Source organism: Coturnix japonica, chromosome Z (genome assembly GCF_001577835.2).
Source record: "Coturnix japonica isolate 7356 chromosome Z, Coturnix japonica 2.1, whole genome shotgun sequence".
In the NCBI taxonomy this organism is placed as follows: domain Eukaryota; kingdom Metazoa; phylum Chordata; class Aves; order Galliformes; family Phasianidae; genus Coturnix; species Coturnix japonica.
The window spans coordinates 18,614,883-18,632,831 of record NC_029547.1 but is presented as its reverse complement, the minus strand read 5'-3'; the positions used below and the strand labels follow the sequence as shown (position 1 = coordinate 18,632,831).

The 17,949-nt window shown below is 41.5% G+C and overlaps 1 protein-coding gene across 6 annotated transcripts in view; it reads left to right on the top strand.

Annotated features, from left to right (window-relative positions):
- Nucleotides 1-619: 619 nt before the first annotated feature.
- Nucleotides 620-17,949, top strand: part of ANKRD55 (ankyrin repeat domain 55) — a 75,015-nt gene continuing 57,685 nt past the window's right edge. For 2 of the 6 annotated variants that reach the window (XM_032441303.1, XM_032441302.1), the window contains exons 1-5: nt 620-1,243; nt 7,915-8,037; nt 9,725-9,855; nt 11,859-11,968; nt 14,984-15,044. In XM_032441303.1, the coding sequence (XP_032297194.1) occupies nt 1,204-1,243; nt 7,915-8,037; nt 9,725-9,855; nt 11,859-11,968; nt 14,984-15,044 (465 nt within the window). In that variant the 5' untranslated portion in view covers nt 620-1,203. Of the gene's footprint in view, nt 1,244-7,914; nt 8,038-9,724; nt 9,888-11,858; nt 11,969-14,983; nt 15,045-17,949 lie in introns of those variants that run through there. The other 4 variants (XM_032441304.1, XM_032441305.1, XM_032441301.1 and 1 more) reach the window with 4 other exon arrangements.

Genomic DNA, 17,949 nt, shown 5'->3' with positions numbered 1-17,949 from the left:
CTGTCCGGCCCCACCTGGCACAGGAACGCCAGGATCACGCTCCTCATGGCATAGAGTTTGGATCCTGATGATCTCTGAGGTCTCTTTTTGTCCAAGCCATTCTACGATTCTATGATAATAGAGGGCCTCTGCCACACATGAATGGCAGGGGCCACTCATGGTACCTTCTGAAAATCACTGGGCACAGTGATAACCTGCAGCTGGAGATGCCCAACCACACTTCCAGCTGCAGGCCCTTCACCTGTCTGAGCAGCCCCACAGGGGTTGCGCACGAGCCAGGGGGCAGCAGGGCCACGACCTGTGCCAGGTGCCAACCATCCGCACTACACCACATTGCTACTTACTACTGTTTCTGCAATGGCAACATCCTAGAATGAAGTTCTCCAGGGGAACCTCCCTTATATAGCAAACGGTCTGAGTTCCCAACTAAGGGAGGCACAGGCCCAGTCAAAAAGGCAGCTTTTAGACATGAGTCTGCTGTCAGTTTGGTAGATGCAGAGGGTTTGGAACATGCTCAGTGAACTGCTGCATTTGTTGAACTGCTCTATTGGAGCATCACTACCTGCTTAAGCCACACTAATGTGCTTTCAGTTCTTGAGAACCGTTCTTTCATTACACCTTTCATATTAATTAGGTATAGCAATAGCTTCCTTATTTACATTCTGCACACTGCAGTTAAGTCAGCAAGCAGGTAATCTCTGAAAGGATGATGCAGATAAGCACCCCAGGCATGGTGACTGCAGCACCACACCAGCAGGGCCAGGTGGGCACAGCACATGCCGGTACAGCGAGGATGGCTGCACCCGCACGGCACCACAGCTCTGCACATGCTCCGTGTGCCAGCACAATCCCATTCACGCTCTGAGGCTTGTTTGTCTACAGGCAGCACTCTGCTGCTGAGGCTGGGCGAGCTGCAGCATCTCCCGGTGATGCTTGCAGGCAAATTCACTTGCTGAAGGTGTTCTGTAAAAGCTAAGCTTCCAGGGATGTCATTTTAAGGGCGTCCACAGCAAACAGAAAATACTATTTCTATCAGGCTGATGATAACATCCTTGCCTTAACAACAACCTGCAGCCAAAAAGGAAGTTTAATGCTCTGACAAGAATGTTGGCAACACTACCATTGTTTACTGTAATATATGGGATTGAAAACCCTGGAGATGGTGTTTGCCTGGTCCAGTTGTAAATATTGAGATAGACCACAATGGATTTCAGTTCCTCATCTGTATTTGACCAGCACAAAGGTAAGTCACTGCTCCTGATTTCTAAACCTCTGGTGCTCCCATGCAGATGTACTAAGATTCCCTGACAGATTGAATGGCAAGATTTTTTGGAAAATATCAGGTCTCGTGGAGATTGATTTTGCTTACACATAAGGCAATTTCTTCTCTCAATCTCAGAGATTTTTCAGCCTATTGCTGTAGTTATCTATAAAAACAAAATACTTCAACAGATAAGCTACAGCATTTGGTTGTTGCTACAGTCAACATCAATAAACAAACTCATATATTTATTGCTTATGTGGTATATTTGTGCTTTTGTGAACATGCATATTTATAAAGACGCTGAAACGTTAGCAAACGAAGTAATTTAAAATGGAGAAAAAGAATAAGAAAAGCTTGTTTTCTTAAATTTGCTGGTTTGTATACACTGAAAGGACTAGGACTGTGGTGATGAGTGATTGACTTTACTTCAGTGAATGTTAGCCATATAGGTAAGTACTGCCATAATTATGAATTTAAAATGTCCTTAAACACCACAAAGTGAAGATTTCCTACATGACAAGGTTGCTATGGAAATACTACTGCCTCTTTGCTGTCTGTTTTTAAGTTAAATGAATGAATGTCATGTATTTATTTGCCTAGACAAGCTTTTCTTTCTTGCTGTTTAATCCACTATCAAGAATATAGCAGTCGTTCCTTTTACATTCTCAAAGCAGAAAGCAGTCACTGCTTATCTCTGTTGCAATAAATTTCTCTTGAGATCAGCTTGCAAAATGATTTGTTTTGCAGCAGCCACTGATTCCAGCATACTCTCACAAAGTGCCCCAGCCAATGTGGCCGCGCTGGCCCCACACCGAGGGTGCTGAGGGGCTGTGCACCACAGAAAAGTGGACAGGTTCTCCTGGGTCGTGTTCAAATGACATCCGAAACATTTCCTCCAAAAGTACAGGGGTGTGGGACTGACCGAGCTCCAGCAGCTCCAGTCGGCATTCTGGAGCTCCCCTGCAGCCGCTGCGGAGCTGTGTGCTGCTTAGAGCACGGGGAGCGCACGGGGACACTGTGAGCTCCTGGCGCTGCGGGGCTGGTGGACGGGGAGCTAGTGGATGTGGGGCCAGCAGACAGCATGGAGTGTGAGCAGGGCTGGTGAAGGAGCAGACGTCTGGGGAGCGGACAGCAAGTGCAGAAACCTAAACCACCTTATCTGGATAAAACTGAGAGAGCGGGGAGGCAATAGCTGCCAGGACCTTCCTGACTCCTGCTTTCCTGCTGTCCTCTCGCTGGGACATTTTCCACTCTGATCCCATCGCTATTCCCGTACAGCACCATCTCCCAGCCCCAAGTCCCGCTGCGCGTGCAGCACCTTCCCAGCAAACGGCGCCCGAACGCTCCGTCCCTCCGCCCCGCAGCCACGGAGCTCACGGAGCTGCCCCGTGCCCGTCCTCCTGCCTGCTGCGAACCCACCCACAAAGAAAGCTCTGTTTAAAGCGTGCAGGGGCATGGTGGAACTAGCTAAATGGCATTGCGTGCCTTGACAGATTGCCGATTTTATTTAAGGGAGAGCTTTTTGCAAGGAGTAGTAGCATGTTATTCACTGGAGCAATTTCTAAGAATGACAGAATGCAGAGCAGGTATTAATCACAGTGATCAACATCCATCAGTCTGATAAATCTTCCCCTACAACCCCATCTAAATCCCAGTCATCAGAAAATTCCTCCAATAGGTGAAGAAGGAAAATCACACTGTCTCTGCAACAATTCCTTTGATATCCCTCTTTTCTAGCTTATATTATTTATGAACAGCAATAGTAGTAGCAGTGTGAGACTTCCAGAAACCAAGCCTTCCCTCTCCTCTCAGTACTGCTCAGTGCCATTCAGGTGTATGCTGTGCCTGGCTTGAGATGTTTAACAATTAAACAAAAGAATCAGACAATGGTCTGGGTGGCCACATTCATATCCAGCTACACACAGGTGTTATTATTTTGTTGAACAATCAATAAACCTTTAATATTATAGAGTGAGTTGTGGTTTCCAACATTCGCACTCCTCCACCCATGTGCCAAGCCCAGGAGGGGCCCACTGTTGCTGACACAGATTACCCCAGTACAGCCAGAGTGGCTGTATTATTTGAGATATCAGAGAACGGGGATAAGAAGATGCTCAGTGCATGCAGACCTTCATTTGTAACTGTAAATTGCAGCAAAGTGAGACTGCAGTGTCACACCAGTCACTGTCAGGGATTAGTTGTGTTTTGGTGAAAGCAAGCAGCACCTTCTTGCTGAAATCACAGAACTGTCTGCATCTGCTGATAAGCAGTGGGAAACCATATATGGCACTTGGTTAGGGGGTGTGGGGCAGGAATACAGCATGTCTGCTTATTGAAAGAGGGCAGACATTTTTATGTATAAATGTTTCTTCTTCCTGGTGAGCATAAGTTTTTCTGTCATCCAGCTTTCAGCTCTAAAAGCCCATTAATTTTACCAGGGTCTAAATCTATCATTGTCAAGACTATGTAGAGTCAGCTAACCCGCAGTAAAACTATTAGGATCTCACAAATCCAGTGCAGTAGAAAGCAGGCACTTATGTACACCTAATAGCAACTTCGTAAAATAACAGTTCAGCCAACATCACAAATTGAGTAAAGCATAATTTCTTCACACGAAAGTCAGAGGAGTGTTAATTGCATAGTGAGTATACTTTCATTGCTGTGAATCCTGTGATTTTCTGTATGTTTCTTTATGTACTTCATTTCAGACCAAAAGACTTTTATTGTACTTGGGACAAACGATAGGCTTTTAAAATATTGCAGCTTATTTCAAGTAGGTTGGCTTTTAGCTGTGATTCTTTCTGCAAATTTTAGCTATGAAAGAAAGCTTCACAGCAGTTTTTCCCACAGCTTGCTTCACACACAGGCTGTAAGATGGACTTCCTGCCTTCCTGAAGATTGTTTTCACCAATGGCGCAATATTTTCCACAATATCATGTATATAAGGCAGCAGAAGCGCTCCTTGGCATTTACAAGGCAGCAAAACCACAGAAGTAGTATAGCTAACATGTCTGCAGATGGAGGCTAGCCCCCCTCACTCCTGGGATGGTTAAGCTAAAGAAGGATAGAACAGGAGACTCCGTCACTTGCAGCCTGGTGCAGCCAGGGGAGTGACACCCTGGAGCTCATGACATTCCCTAGTCACTGCCATATCAGTGACCATATAACCATTTCCTCTTCTCTCCCCATGAGAGCCACATAGGTTGTGTTAGAGAGCCCCTCTCCCCATCCTTAGTCGTGCTCCAGAACTGAAATTAGTGTCTGCCCATTATTATGCCAGATGAACCACACAGTTCTCTCTAGCTCCTGCTGGCCCAGTGTCCCGTGCCAGAAGGGGAACACCATGTCTCATGCACCTCACTGCTCTGACAGCCAGGTCTCCCAATGGGGAAGGGCAAAACTTCCCCATGAACATGACTTCATGCCGCTATCCCCTAGCAGGACTGGAGTTCATGCTCTGCTAGAGCAGGTGTGGGGCACAGTTATTCAAATGCTCATCATTCATTCAGCTTTGCACCCTCTCACCCTATGGGAGGACAATTGCTCAGAGGAAAGCAAAGACACAGGGGAGAAGGCATTTGAATCAAAAAGGGGAGAGGGAATCTGTCCCACATTCAGGTGTGTATCCATGCCTTCAGCTTGTTTGTCAGAGATCTGACAATTCAACCTTCCCCAGGGTAAAGGCCGATTGCATTTCCATGGCAGCCAAGTTTTACAGGAAAGGGTGATGATTGTGTCCTAGGGAGAGAAGGCCGCCTGTGGGTGACTGCACAAAGCCCAGTGTGGAGTTAGTGCAGATTCTCTTTCCACATATGAGTGGGGTGGCAAATATTTTAAAATCAACCTTAAGGATATTTTACCACTCAAAAAGATATATATAAGAAAATCAATACAATTCATATCAATGTGCTAATATTAACACTGGTTAAGGAGACCTTTTCTCCACTCTTTTTAAAATCTCTTTAAAACACCTACTCTTTTGTTTTGTTTTGTTTTGATTTCCTGAACAGCTCACAAATTCATACTTGTAGAAAACAGAAGCATAAGGAAAAGTCCTTAACCTGTCTTTCCTTCAGTCAACTCTGTGCTGTTATTTAGGAACCAGCTTTACTTCTGCTAACACAGAGGTGCAGCAGCAGGGCAACAGTTCTGCTCTATAGTTCTGGCCCGTGGCCATGGTGAATGGTACAGCTCACTCACATTGAGTCAACAGTGATCAGAAATTCCTCTTCTCAAAGCTAAAAGTGAGATGAGCTGACCAGCAATACACACCAGAGTATTTTATTGTAACATCAGATTTGAACACACACACACAAAAAAAAAAAAAAAAAAAAGAAAAAAAAAAAATCAACTCATTTGACTGCTGGATTTAAGAGGCTGAAAACCCACCTGAAGCCAAAAAAAAAGTGTAGGCATGTGGAGCACAGGATGTGCAGCCTGGAAGGAAGTTACAAACAAGAGTTTGCCACCACGACAAGTCACCTCATTCACTCCTCTGGAAACAAAAATCTCTTGTATTAACCTGTAAAGAGGAAAGGTTGCTTGGAATCCAGGACTAAGGCTTGTGAAGTCTGCACTTCCATTGAAAGGGCCATATAAAATAATCACTTGTGTAAAATGTCACTAGATGAAAGATCATAAAAATAGTGCAGTTTCAAACTCAGGGATCTCTACAAGGTAACGAAGGAAGCATCCTGCTCTACACTGGTCATACTCACATGACCCACAGAGCTGAAAAGCATATACAGAATCCCAATCCCAACCAAGAAAGTACTAACAAAAGTTGGCAGCTAATCATTTTGACTTCCAATAAATGTTTCTAAATCATAAAATGCCTAATAAAAACATATATTTATATATAAACATGTTACTAATTTACTCTAACAAGAAAAATTAGGACTTGTGTCACTGATTTTCATTGCATCATGGACTGCTGAGTGCCTAGGAAAGACTCTGCAACAGGCAGAAGCATAATTTCTCCATAAATTAACCATCTAAGTGCAGGATGTGTTTCATTTTCTGTGCCTCTGAAACTGATTTCAAGCAGTCGGGCTTTCCCCAGACCTCTCCCTTTGTCTGCCTCACAGCCAGGTTAGGGATTTCCCTGCCTTCTCTGAAAACCCACCTGACAACAGCTATCTTCATGATTGTGAGCAATATATTTGGATAGATGCTTAAATACATATTGACACATGACTGACACATCTGCAAAAAGAAACCCTTTCTTTTAATACCAGTTCACATTCTCTTGAAATGCCAATGGCATTTTCATGCATATATATAAATACATACTCTGTCATGGAACTGTGCCCTTCTGCCATTTCATTCTTCTCTCATGCAGGTTGCTGTACTTTTATGTAAGTGTAGGGGACTGACAAAATGCCACATAAGCACAGATTCACTGAGGGCATTGGGGGACTGCATGTGTCTTTGCATCTCTCCTCATTTTAAACAGGATATGTGTCCTTTTGGCACAGCCTGTGTAATTTCAAGCAGCTTTCCTTTTTGTTTTATGTTTGTCCTGAAATCTCAGAAGCCAATGAGTAAGATAGTTTTATAGCACTTTGTCTATGAGATATCATTCAGAATATGGGGCTTGGGGCTTTTTTAATTAGCCGTAGCTGCCCAACAGTAGTAGAAAATGTGCAGAACTGTGCCCTTCCAACCCACTGATGGCAGTCTCATTGATGATTATTGATACTTTCTATGAAAAATGCATTTGAAGTCAGTGAGCACTGTCTTTAGCCAGACCTTGACTGGTTCTGTGGCAGAACTGTGGCTCTCATTGGAAACAGCACTCAGAGGGATGAGCTCAGGGCTGACTGAGCTCCAGGGACTGGCTGAGAAATGCCTCCCAGCCTGACAGTGCCAGCCTGTGAAATCAGAGTCCAACATCAGTATTGGGAAACAGAGGAAAATGTTTCAAACCAAAACTGAAAATGAACATTTCTGTGTTTGAAGTTCATAGCCAGTTATTATAATAACTAGAATATGTGACCAGGTCAGTGTAAAACAATTAATGCATGGTTAATGGGGATGAATTCTAACAGAGTTTTATATTATTTCATTTCCCTCTATCCATGCAAGTAAAGTTTCAGAGCAAAGAGAAATGTACTCTGCACTATACAAGAAATACGCCTTAGTCCTGAGTTCCAGGAAGAGCTAATTTCCTTTGCACAGGCACTGTTAACAGAAGCCAGAGCTGCATTCCCCAGACACCTCAGGGAGAGGGAGAAATCCTCCATCTTCTGAGCTGTGCAAGGACAGCACAGGAGCTGAGAACACCTGTATTTCGATACCAGACTCTCTCATGGAAGTGCAGTCAAGCACACAATGAGCCAGTTCAGTTCTTACTGCACCACACTTTTCTCCAGTTGTGTTACGTTAATGTTCTTTTGATTTCTTATGAGAAGTGAAAGCTTTAAAGAAGTTTTGCTATGCCATTTCAACATTTACATCCAACAGTTTTAGGAAGAAGAAAATGATGAAAAGGTTTCAGATGACTAACAAAAGCCACAATGCTCTCTGGATACAGTTTGTTCCATCTCAAGTTATACAGTCATTCCATTCCAGTGAGATGTGTTACTATTTTCACTGTTAATCATCTGTACTTGCTCTCGGCTTACTCAAGGGCACACTCCTCCCTCTAGGTGATGCTGCAGAAGAGACTGACTTGACTGTGGTTTACCAGGCAGCAGCTAATGGTGATGTGAACACACTGACTGCAGTCATTCGAGAAGATCCCTCCATCCTGGAGTGCCGTGACAGTGAGGGTAAACTAGGCTGAGTTTTTTCTCGGGGGAATCCCTGCTTTGGATTGCCATCAAATTTTCCATTTTAAGTCCTGATTTTTGTGCTCAGAAAATTATATTTAGTAGCAGGACATGAGAAACTTGTGTTATTCTTTGGAACATCCCCTAGAAATGTATAATCAAGATACTCTTTTATTCTGTGTTTGCATGATTGCATATAAATGAGCTGTTTCTATGTAATCAGAACATTAACAAGAAGCTATTTTATCTCCTTTTAGAAGACGCTGAGAAATTTGTGTCATTGTAGTTTTTATCAAAGCCAAATGTTACACATTCCACGCATCCTTAGAGCAGAGGGTTCCAGTAATTTGCATTTTAATAGCATGTGCACAGACACTCACCAAAAAAATGAAATATTTTGCCTTGTGGTTCTTTGCCCATGGGTAAACCATACAATGTGTGATGATCTAAATAACCAGATTTATCTGAGACTGCACTCCTTTTCCTTTTTGCTTGGTTCACTCTGCAGTGTTCCTACAGAGCACTCTCCTGGGGCTGATTTTTATATGCATTTCCCATGTGATTTAAAGCTGCGGATCTATGGAAGCTTCTCTCAAGGAAGTCTTTGTTTATTCAAAAAAAATTTATTGCAATTTCCTTCAAAGGGCTGAGATGAACCCTGTATATTCCAATCCTTGCCAGTATGAAGGGCAATTAGTGGAGGAAGACTGATCAGGAAAGGGGAGCACTTCAGCTTTTCAGCTGTTTTCTGCTTTGTACATACAAATGCAACTAAGATCAGTCTTGCAAGACAAAACATATGTCTGTGTTCTGCAGATACGGCATAACCTTATCTTGAGTAGTGTATATTTGCTCAGCAGTCTCATTGAATTAAGAAAGGATAATTATTCTTCACTTGTGCCTGGTTGCATATTATGTTTTCTAACATCCAGATTTATTCCCAGCTTAGTAATTTTAAATTGCTCTCTCAGATTCTGCAGGAAAGTCTTTGCTGTTATTCAGCAGTAAAAAGAATGGAAGGAAGGGAAAGCAATTAAGTAATATCATAATACTGAGCATTAAGAAAATCTGCATATTAAGTCTGAAGGTGGATTTCAGTCTTTTTCCTGCACAGAAGTGGTTCGCTAAATATAACATAAATTCTTACCAAGAGAAAATTGTCCTAGGGCAAATACAGTCATTAAAATAATTTGTTAAAAAAACAAACAAACAAACAAACAAACAAACAAAAAAAACATCACAAACACACACGACTTTGCACGAGACAGGATTTGATTTTCTGAACACAGGAACACAGAATGCAGCTGGGTCTGAGAAAATTAGCCGAGCATGACCTGGTGACTATTCACTTTGAAGAATATCAGCTTTCAGTGTCCGATGCCAATAGTTCATACAGGAATTCTGAGAGTAGAAAATGGATATTCTCTCCAGACGCAGAGTTAATGAGGCAGTGTTTTTGCTATGCTCTTTTTTGTAATCAGTGGTAATCTGCCGAGTTACCGCCTGCCTGCAAGAAGCTGAGTACAGCTGTTGGACACCAGTGAGAGAAAGGGCTTGTTAGTTTGCCAGTGCTAACCTCAGGAAATAATGAAATTCCTCTATCTTATGGCTTTGACTAAACAAAAATCATAAAAGAACAGCCAACCCCTGCAACTCTGTGGTTCTGTGACTTGACTTTCTTCCCCAGGTTGCACACCTCTGATGCACGCCGTGTCAGGGCGCCAGGTCGACACAGTGAAGCTTTTACTGAAGATGGGAGCCAATATTAACACACAAGATGCATGTGGACGTACCAGTTTATCTCTGGCAACTTATCTGGTACCAGGACTGGGGGGTGGAGAAGGAAATGGGTAGAGCAAATAAGATTCCTATTTGTATTATTGAAAGAAAAGGGGGAAAAAAAAAAGGACAAAATATTTTAATGGGAAATACTGGTGATGTGTGGACAATTGGACTGGATGATATTAGAGGTATTTTCCAACATTGGGGATTATATGATTTGGTTCTAGATAGCAGTGAAAATGTAAACTTTTCCATAATACAAAGCTGGGAGCTCTGTGGGATTCCCATAAAAGGATCAGAACTCCTTTCAGAGTGTCCTTCATCTTTTGGGTTGCAAAATCAGGGTGTGGTGTGTGGGAACCTCACTACGTCCAGGGTCCTCTGCATGGTTTCAGAAAAAACAGTGGTTTCCTGTGCAGTGGAAAAGAGCTCAAAGTAGCCTCTTGTTTTTAATAGGCTGATTAACTTCTCCCCTCTTCCTTCAAGTATCAGATTTTTACAGTTCAGCAGGGAGAATACTTCAGTCCCAAGTCTGGTTGGTCAGCTGGCATGTTTACCTGCACACCTGGGAATTGCTTTTCCCTTCGCTAAAGAGCTGGACCTGCGATGGCCAGATGCAAGGTGCTGCAGGTGTCAGCGCAAATCTTAAGTGATCCAGTCCCTCCAATTAACACACTTGCAAGCAACTGTAGAGGGAGACATCCCAAGAAGAAGTTGGGGAAGAGAGACAACGTGCTCTGGTGCTCTCCACCTGAAGCACACAATTATTGTCCTCTTCTCCTTGGTCTTCTGCTCCACTCTGGAAGATGATATAGTGGCATCTTAATTAAATCACATCCCTTGCATCTAGTTTCTTCCTTTCAGTATGAAAACAATGCTTCTCCTCAGCTATTAGACATTCAGCCAGAAAATATGTGTAGAAAGTAGCAAAACAGACCATTTCATTCAGTGCAAGGAGCATGTCCCACTTACTTAAGCACAAACATTTCCTCTGCCAAATACTTTAAAAAAAAAAAAAATCCTGTAATTAGTATCACGCTCCTTTTTTTCCTCCCTCTTTTCCCACAGGGGAAAAATATTCTTTGGGAAGGAAAAGAAATGACTGGAAAAGATTTAAGCCACCCAGGCTTCAAAGTTTCCATTTCTGTTTCTGTGATGGATGTAATGAGAGGTCTTGAGAGCATTTGGCTGTGATGTCTGTCCAGAGAACTGAATTCAGCAGAGCTCTGTGTTCACAATCCCATGCAGAATTTGGTAGTGTCAGACTTCCACCAGGAACCACAACAGAGATGTTCTGATTCCACCATTCTTTTTCTCTATAAACACTGGTAATGCTGATCCTACATAGTTAATACAGGAGGGAATGGTCTTTATTGATTGCTTGCAAAGGTCTGAAGAAAATACTTAAACACACACTCATTTTCCCTGGGACTGAACATATGCTGAAAGACTTATGCAATCACAACCAGACTGTTTATTTGTTGTTTAGTTGTGGTGATCAATACAAGGTTTTAGTCCAAGAACTGATTTATCCCATCTGTTTTGGTGCTGTTTTCAGTCAAACACTGTCCCTCATTCAAACTTCTGTAACAATGCTTATAATACTACACTCTAAGGCTTTTTAGTATTGACTTGGCAACCCAGCTAAAATATCATAAAGGAAATTTGATTAAAAGTGCTCATGCACTTGGTTTAACCTGGTATACTTAAATTAACTCACAGGAATATGTGTAGCATTTGTTAGGGTTACAGGAACTAGCAGGTTTTTAATGACTGTTTACACATTCAGTACTTGCAACAAATGCAGAAAAAAATAAGAATGCGGTGTAAATAAAACTTCATTTTAATGGATGAATTAGTTTGAGACAGTCTCCAGAGGGAAACCATTCCCAGTGCTGAGACCCGTGTTGGGGAAACCAAAGACCATTTCCTCAGCTGGCTGAAACAGCTAGTGACATGCCAAGGCCAGAACCACCAAGCAAAGATCTGGCCTGATATAATTTACTTTCCTCTTTGACATACTATAATTTCTTTTTTAGGGCTGGTTGGAAGGCTGTGTCAGCTTGCTCAGAAATGGTGCTAAGCAAAATATACCTGATAAAAACGGGAGGCTGCCACTACATGCTGCTACTGCAGAGCCTGACGTGAGGTATGTCTGAGGATCCCGCAACTTTTGATGATTGAATCTCAGCAGGTAGTCCTCGATTCAGCTACACAGGCCAAAGGAGAGATCAAGCCGCATGGTTAGCCTTGACAGATACACTTGTGACTTGCTTTTCTGTTTAATCGTTATCATAAAGAGGAGAGGGTAGAAAGAAGGAAAAGCATTGCACAACACTTCCATAACAGATACAACCAAGCAAGGTGAGGAGACAAATACAAAGTCACAAAAGCAAGAAAAAGATATATGTATAATAGAAGCTGAAATTCTAGGTTTCCCTCAGCCCTTCTCCACCTCCCAGGATCAATTTACAAGAAGCTTCAGTTCTGGATGTCTCCTCCAAGCAGTACAGCATATGTGTGAAAAGTTTTCATACGACAGTCTCTCTGACAGCCCCAGCTGTAGAGGGGAAACTGAGGTCTGGTGGACTTCCTTGATTTTAAGCTGGAGGAGGGCATATTTAAACTAGATATTAGGAAGAAATTCTTTATTGTGAGGGTTGTGAATGTCCCCTTCCTGGACACATTCAAGGCCAGTCTGGATGGGGTTTTGAGCAGCCTGGTCTAGTGGGAAATGTCCCTGCCTATAGCAGGGGATTGGATCTAGACAACCTTAAGGTCCCTTACAACCAAATCCATTCTATGATTCTGTGATTTTTAACTACTCTTACTGACAATGGTGTAAATACTAAAGGATGCATAGATCAGAATTTGTAAGAAAGACTCACTGTCTCATTCTCATCTGTGACGATGGGAAGTGTTTTTTTGAGTCTTGATTTGTACATTTGAATAAATTCATTCAAAAATCTTCCTTAAGTAATCCATGTCTGGGGACACTGGAGGCAGGTAAAACATTCAGCAGATGTAACATATTCACGTGACTTAATCATGGAGGCTATGGCTTTATTGTTGTAACCGTATCAGACCAGGGCTCTCTGCACTTCTGCTGATAATACTTCACAATCCTTTTGACAGCTTTATTCAATTTCCACATTAATCACTGATTTTTGTGCATCACTTTGAGGAAATAGTTTGAAGCTTCTGCAATAGTATGAGTGCATTATCGTATTTCCACTGAAAGAAAACAGCACTGCTACAATTCTGCCATGCTGCTAATAGAAAGGGTGCAACTGTAGTTTAGCAGCAGCACACAGGACTCCCTCAACATTTTTCATATTCTTCATGGACACAGAAAGACCTTTTCTCTAAACAGGAATTTGTCACCAGTTCAAATCTTTTGCTTATGCCCCACAGATGAGCCTGGAGGACTGGGAGAGAGGCCTTTCCATTGTGGCCATTGCCATTCTACTGAATGCAGTGTCCTTACCAAAAGGGTATATGTAGTGTTGTGTTAGAAAATGCTTTTTCAGCTAAATTTTAAAATCTGGCAATGCTTTGCTGGCCCCTGTGTGTTCCCAGTTCATGAACCACACAGAATGCCAGAGACTGTGATCAGCTCATAGGACTAGCTAGCTAGTTTGGACTAGATGATCTCGTAGGTCCTTTCCAACCTTGTGATTCTATGATTCTACATCTTAATGTGATAATGGATTCACTTGCATTAATGCATGTTCCACAAGGTCTAAGAAAAAAGGTGGAAATGGAATCCATGAACTTTCTGATCTCTAGCTGTAAGAACAGATAACAGAGAAATCTCAGTTAGGATGGCTGAATATCTACACATTGACTGCTAATGCTGCTGTTGCTATGGAGAATATAAGGGAGCTAAGATTTGTTGATAGATCCTTTACACTCAAAGAGTGACATGTCCTTCTCCACACTGGTTTCCCTTAAGATATCTGGCATTAAGCTACAGAACCGTGCAGCTTATAGATCATAAAACTGTGATGAAGGGGTTTTACAAGCATATTGTGGTAATCTCATGTTATCTCTTCCAAGTAGCCCTTATTTACTTTGACTTGTTTTCAAATATCAAATTTATTAGATTCTGGTTGTAGTTTATTGAGCCAATTGACCATAAAATGTCTGTTTTACCACTTTGCTTTTTTCAAACTAATCACAACAAATATAAAAATTCCTCCCTTTCTGTTTCCATATTTTGACTCCACAATACCATTCATTCATTGTGTGATTAAGAAAAGCAGGCATAACATCCATTTACTACAAGTGAATACATTCATATGGAAATGGCCTTGATGTCCAGATAAAGTTCTGGGATCTACACAGTCTTCACCATTTAGAGATATGCCAGCTAGAAAAAAAAAAATAAAAAATTTGGACTTCCTGCAGCTGGGGATACCACTGACAAACAGTTAAGACTTTTCCCCAGCAGAACAGACAAATCATCCCTAAGCAACAGTAAATTCTTTCAAATAATGCCTAGTTGTTTATTTCTGAGAAAAGAAAAAATAATTCTCATGCAACACTCCCAACTTGGTCTGATGAACACTGTTCCCTCCACCAGAGGGGAGTGTTTGTAGTCTGATCTTCCATAACAAAAGCAAATCAGTGCACTGCTATATTTTACACCATGACAATGGCTCTATCCCAGCAAAAATATTGTTAAGCCTTGGCAAATGCAATTGGTTTGTGCATGTGTACTAGTAACAGTATGCATGTATGTATACAAACACACATGCAAGCATATACACAATATAGCATGACTCTAAGAGTTATGGAGTACTACAAATCCTTTTTGTAAACATTAACATTTTTTTTTGTTTAAAAATTTACAAAAATAGAATGAGGGTGAATTTCTTTTAAAAAACTGAACACATTTAGTGTTACATACTCTGTTTCATCCTGACAATCAACATAAGAATATTTCCTAGGGGATCTGCTTTTGATCCCCAGAACAAAACTTCTATTGTTGCAGTAAGCTATAAAGTCTTAGCTGCTTTTCTAGCCCAGACCTAGGACTCTGATCTGCACCCATCACTAAGACTGTTTTGACTTCAAATTGCACATCTTCTTTCCCAAACTATGTCAAAATTTCAGGTTTAGTCAGTAGTATTGTACACTGATTATGTCATTGCTTCCACAGGCTTCTGAACGTGCTTCTGCAGCAGTCAAATCTTAGTGAAATTAATCATCAGGACAATGAGGTGAGTGACCTTGTGCCATAAACCATGGCCTCAGGCTCTGGGATCATGCAGTTCATACTGTTCAGAAAGAGTCCACTGAACTTTATGATGAGGGTATGCATAAGCCAAATATTTCTATAATGCTTTTGCTGAACTCTGCAGAGCCCTATCTCATTTTTCCCACCATGCATGATGCATCTTTAGACTAATAAAATTTCTCTATGTACTGCCAGTTATTTTAACCTGTCTTTTCTCTCACTTGCCAAGATATAAACTGCTTTTGATTCTCCTTAAGTTAGACAGTGGGCTCAATCTCCATCTTTTCCAAATGTCCCATCACCGAGAACTAACTTTTCTCAAGAAAAATATCAGAATCCTGGTATAGCACAGGAGAATTACAGAAAGACAAAAATTTGTCTGATCTTCAAATAACTGCACTCATCATGCTTGCATACAGCATGCACAGGAGAGTGACAGCTCCCCTGATGTATTGTCCAGATAAAGAAACCAAGAGAGACTCTGCATGTCTTTCCATGTTTTTCTCTTCACACCAACGAACACTCAAAGATGCCTGTTTTCATTGTGCCAGACCCACCACTGGGATGCTGATTTTCCCCCTTCACATGAGCCTTCCATGTCCACAGGATGGTTTGCAGACCCTGCTTACAACAGCCCAAACCAGACATCTGGTTTGTCTTGGCATAGAATTAAATTGCTAATGAGTTGCATGGAATCATGGATGATTTCAATCCATAGTGATTGCTGCAGTGCATCACTGAATGCAATTTACAGCTTTTAGTCCAGCTCGCAGTCACTTGGCACAGGAAAGGCATCTGTACAACTGTCAGTATTAATCCCTGAATATTCATGTTTTCTGAAAAGTGTGGATCCCCACAGATGACTTCAGGTAACAGAGCTGTTCTCTTGAACAAGTAAAGTACTCCAGATCTCCCATCTTCTACTTTAGAAAAACACACTGATCAATGCATGAACATGTATTGGTAAAAAATGCATCTGAAAGTTTCATTTGGTTTCCACAACCACAGCTTTCTGTAGATTTACTTATGAAAGGCCACAGTGGGAAGAAACATTCCCTGAAAAAGCCTAGAATCTGAATAAAACTGGTATCACACTATACTTTCCAGAGGCAAACATAGCTGCTGACTGCTTCAGGTCCTTATTCGCTGGATTCTATTTGTCTGTGGTTGTGAAACTGTTGATCAATCATCCACATCTATTTCTTTTTCTCCTATTACGTATCTCATTGCTCTATATTTTTTTATAAATGCACAATTTGGGAACTTTATTATTTTAATATTACATATTTCTAGATCTTCACAGCCCTGTGGCTTTGAATATTTCTGTTATCACCTCTATGCTCCCTCTCAAAAACACAGATGACACTGAAGGGTGCACAAACCAGAAGGGTATGAGCTGGCTGGCCCTTGCCCCCTGAAGCAGGCCCACACCTGGGTATGCCACTACCACCACTCAGTCCTCTGTGCTCTTGTGGGCACACTGAAAGGACACGTGGAACACACAAATTACTAGAAAACAAGAGAACAAAACAGGAAGCAGCATTGTGCTCTTTCTCAATCCTTGGCATGACCACACCTTTAATGCTCGCTGCAACTGTCACCTGAAAAAAGGATGTACAACAAAAGGAACAGAAAAGAACTGCAAAGATTATTATAGAAGGGCTTCCTTTCATGGGTAGGTCAATAACTAGAACAAACAAACAACAAAAGGACATTCAGCTATGTCAGAGGGCCAATGTAAGTCCACAGCATCATAAATGCTATAGAGAAGATGCAAAGAGTATGATTATTCACTGTATTTTACATCTAAAATGATGGGGACATCCAAAGAAATCATCTGATAGCAGTTTTACTGAAAATGAAAGAAAATGCTTAGGTTATCTTGTGGAGGTCTGGGTGGCATAGGAAGTCTTTAGCAGGATTACCAGATGTTATATTGCTGTGCATCACTAAGCCTTATTTCTTAATGCTTCTCTTTAAGTATTTCTTACTGACCCTGAAGTAGGGAAAACTTTGATCTCTACCCACAGTACTTACAGTCTCATGTTATACCTGGCCCAGCTGATAGAAATAGTAAGAACAGAAATCTGATTTATCAAGAATCTTGACTTTTGCCCAGATTGACATACTGAGAGTAGATGACAAAAATCTGTCCTGATACACTGCAGCTTCCCCTCTTTCGATGATTGTTCTGACTGTCGAGAGCTGGGTGCAAGGATGCATTCCCAGCTGGAGATAACTTCACTGAATTCTCACTTAACAGAACCCACAGGGTTTGTGAGCCTGTCAGTGATACTAGGTCCCCAGTACCAAAACACATATCTACTGACGTCAATGGTGGAGCTCTCATTAATTTCAGTGAGACAGAATCAAATCCTCATTTCTGGTTTTACTAAATGAAAACCCCCATGATTAAGATTTGCAGAATCTAACTAAAAACAAAACTGCTCTTGTTCAATTGTTTTATTTTGTCATCACCCATATTCAACTCATCCAGGGACTTGAAAACAATTATGATATATCTGATAGTTCAGAGAAATTAAAGTTAAGGGGTTCAAGCTTTCACTTAGAACATTACTGCTAACCACTTCTTGTACTAATGCACTGATAAGCTGTCTTCATGCATGCTTTATAGCTTGTGTTCAAACTGTTGTTAACAAGATTTATGAGGTTCTACTGAAGTTGCACCAAGGTATGTGATTAGTTGGCATGGTGATGGTGGGCTGACAGTTGGGAAGATATTAGAGGTCTTTCCAACGTCAATGATACTGTGATTCTATGATTCTCCGAAACTAACCTGAAAATATTAGATGTTTACATTGTGAGTCTTTTTGTTGACATCCCTGGGGCAGTTCTTTAGCTTCCTGATTAGAGTCAGCTTATATCAT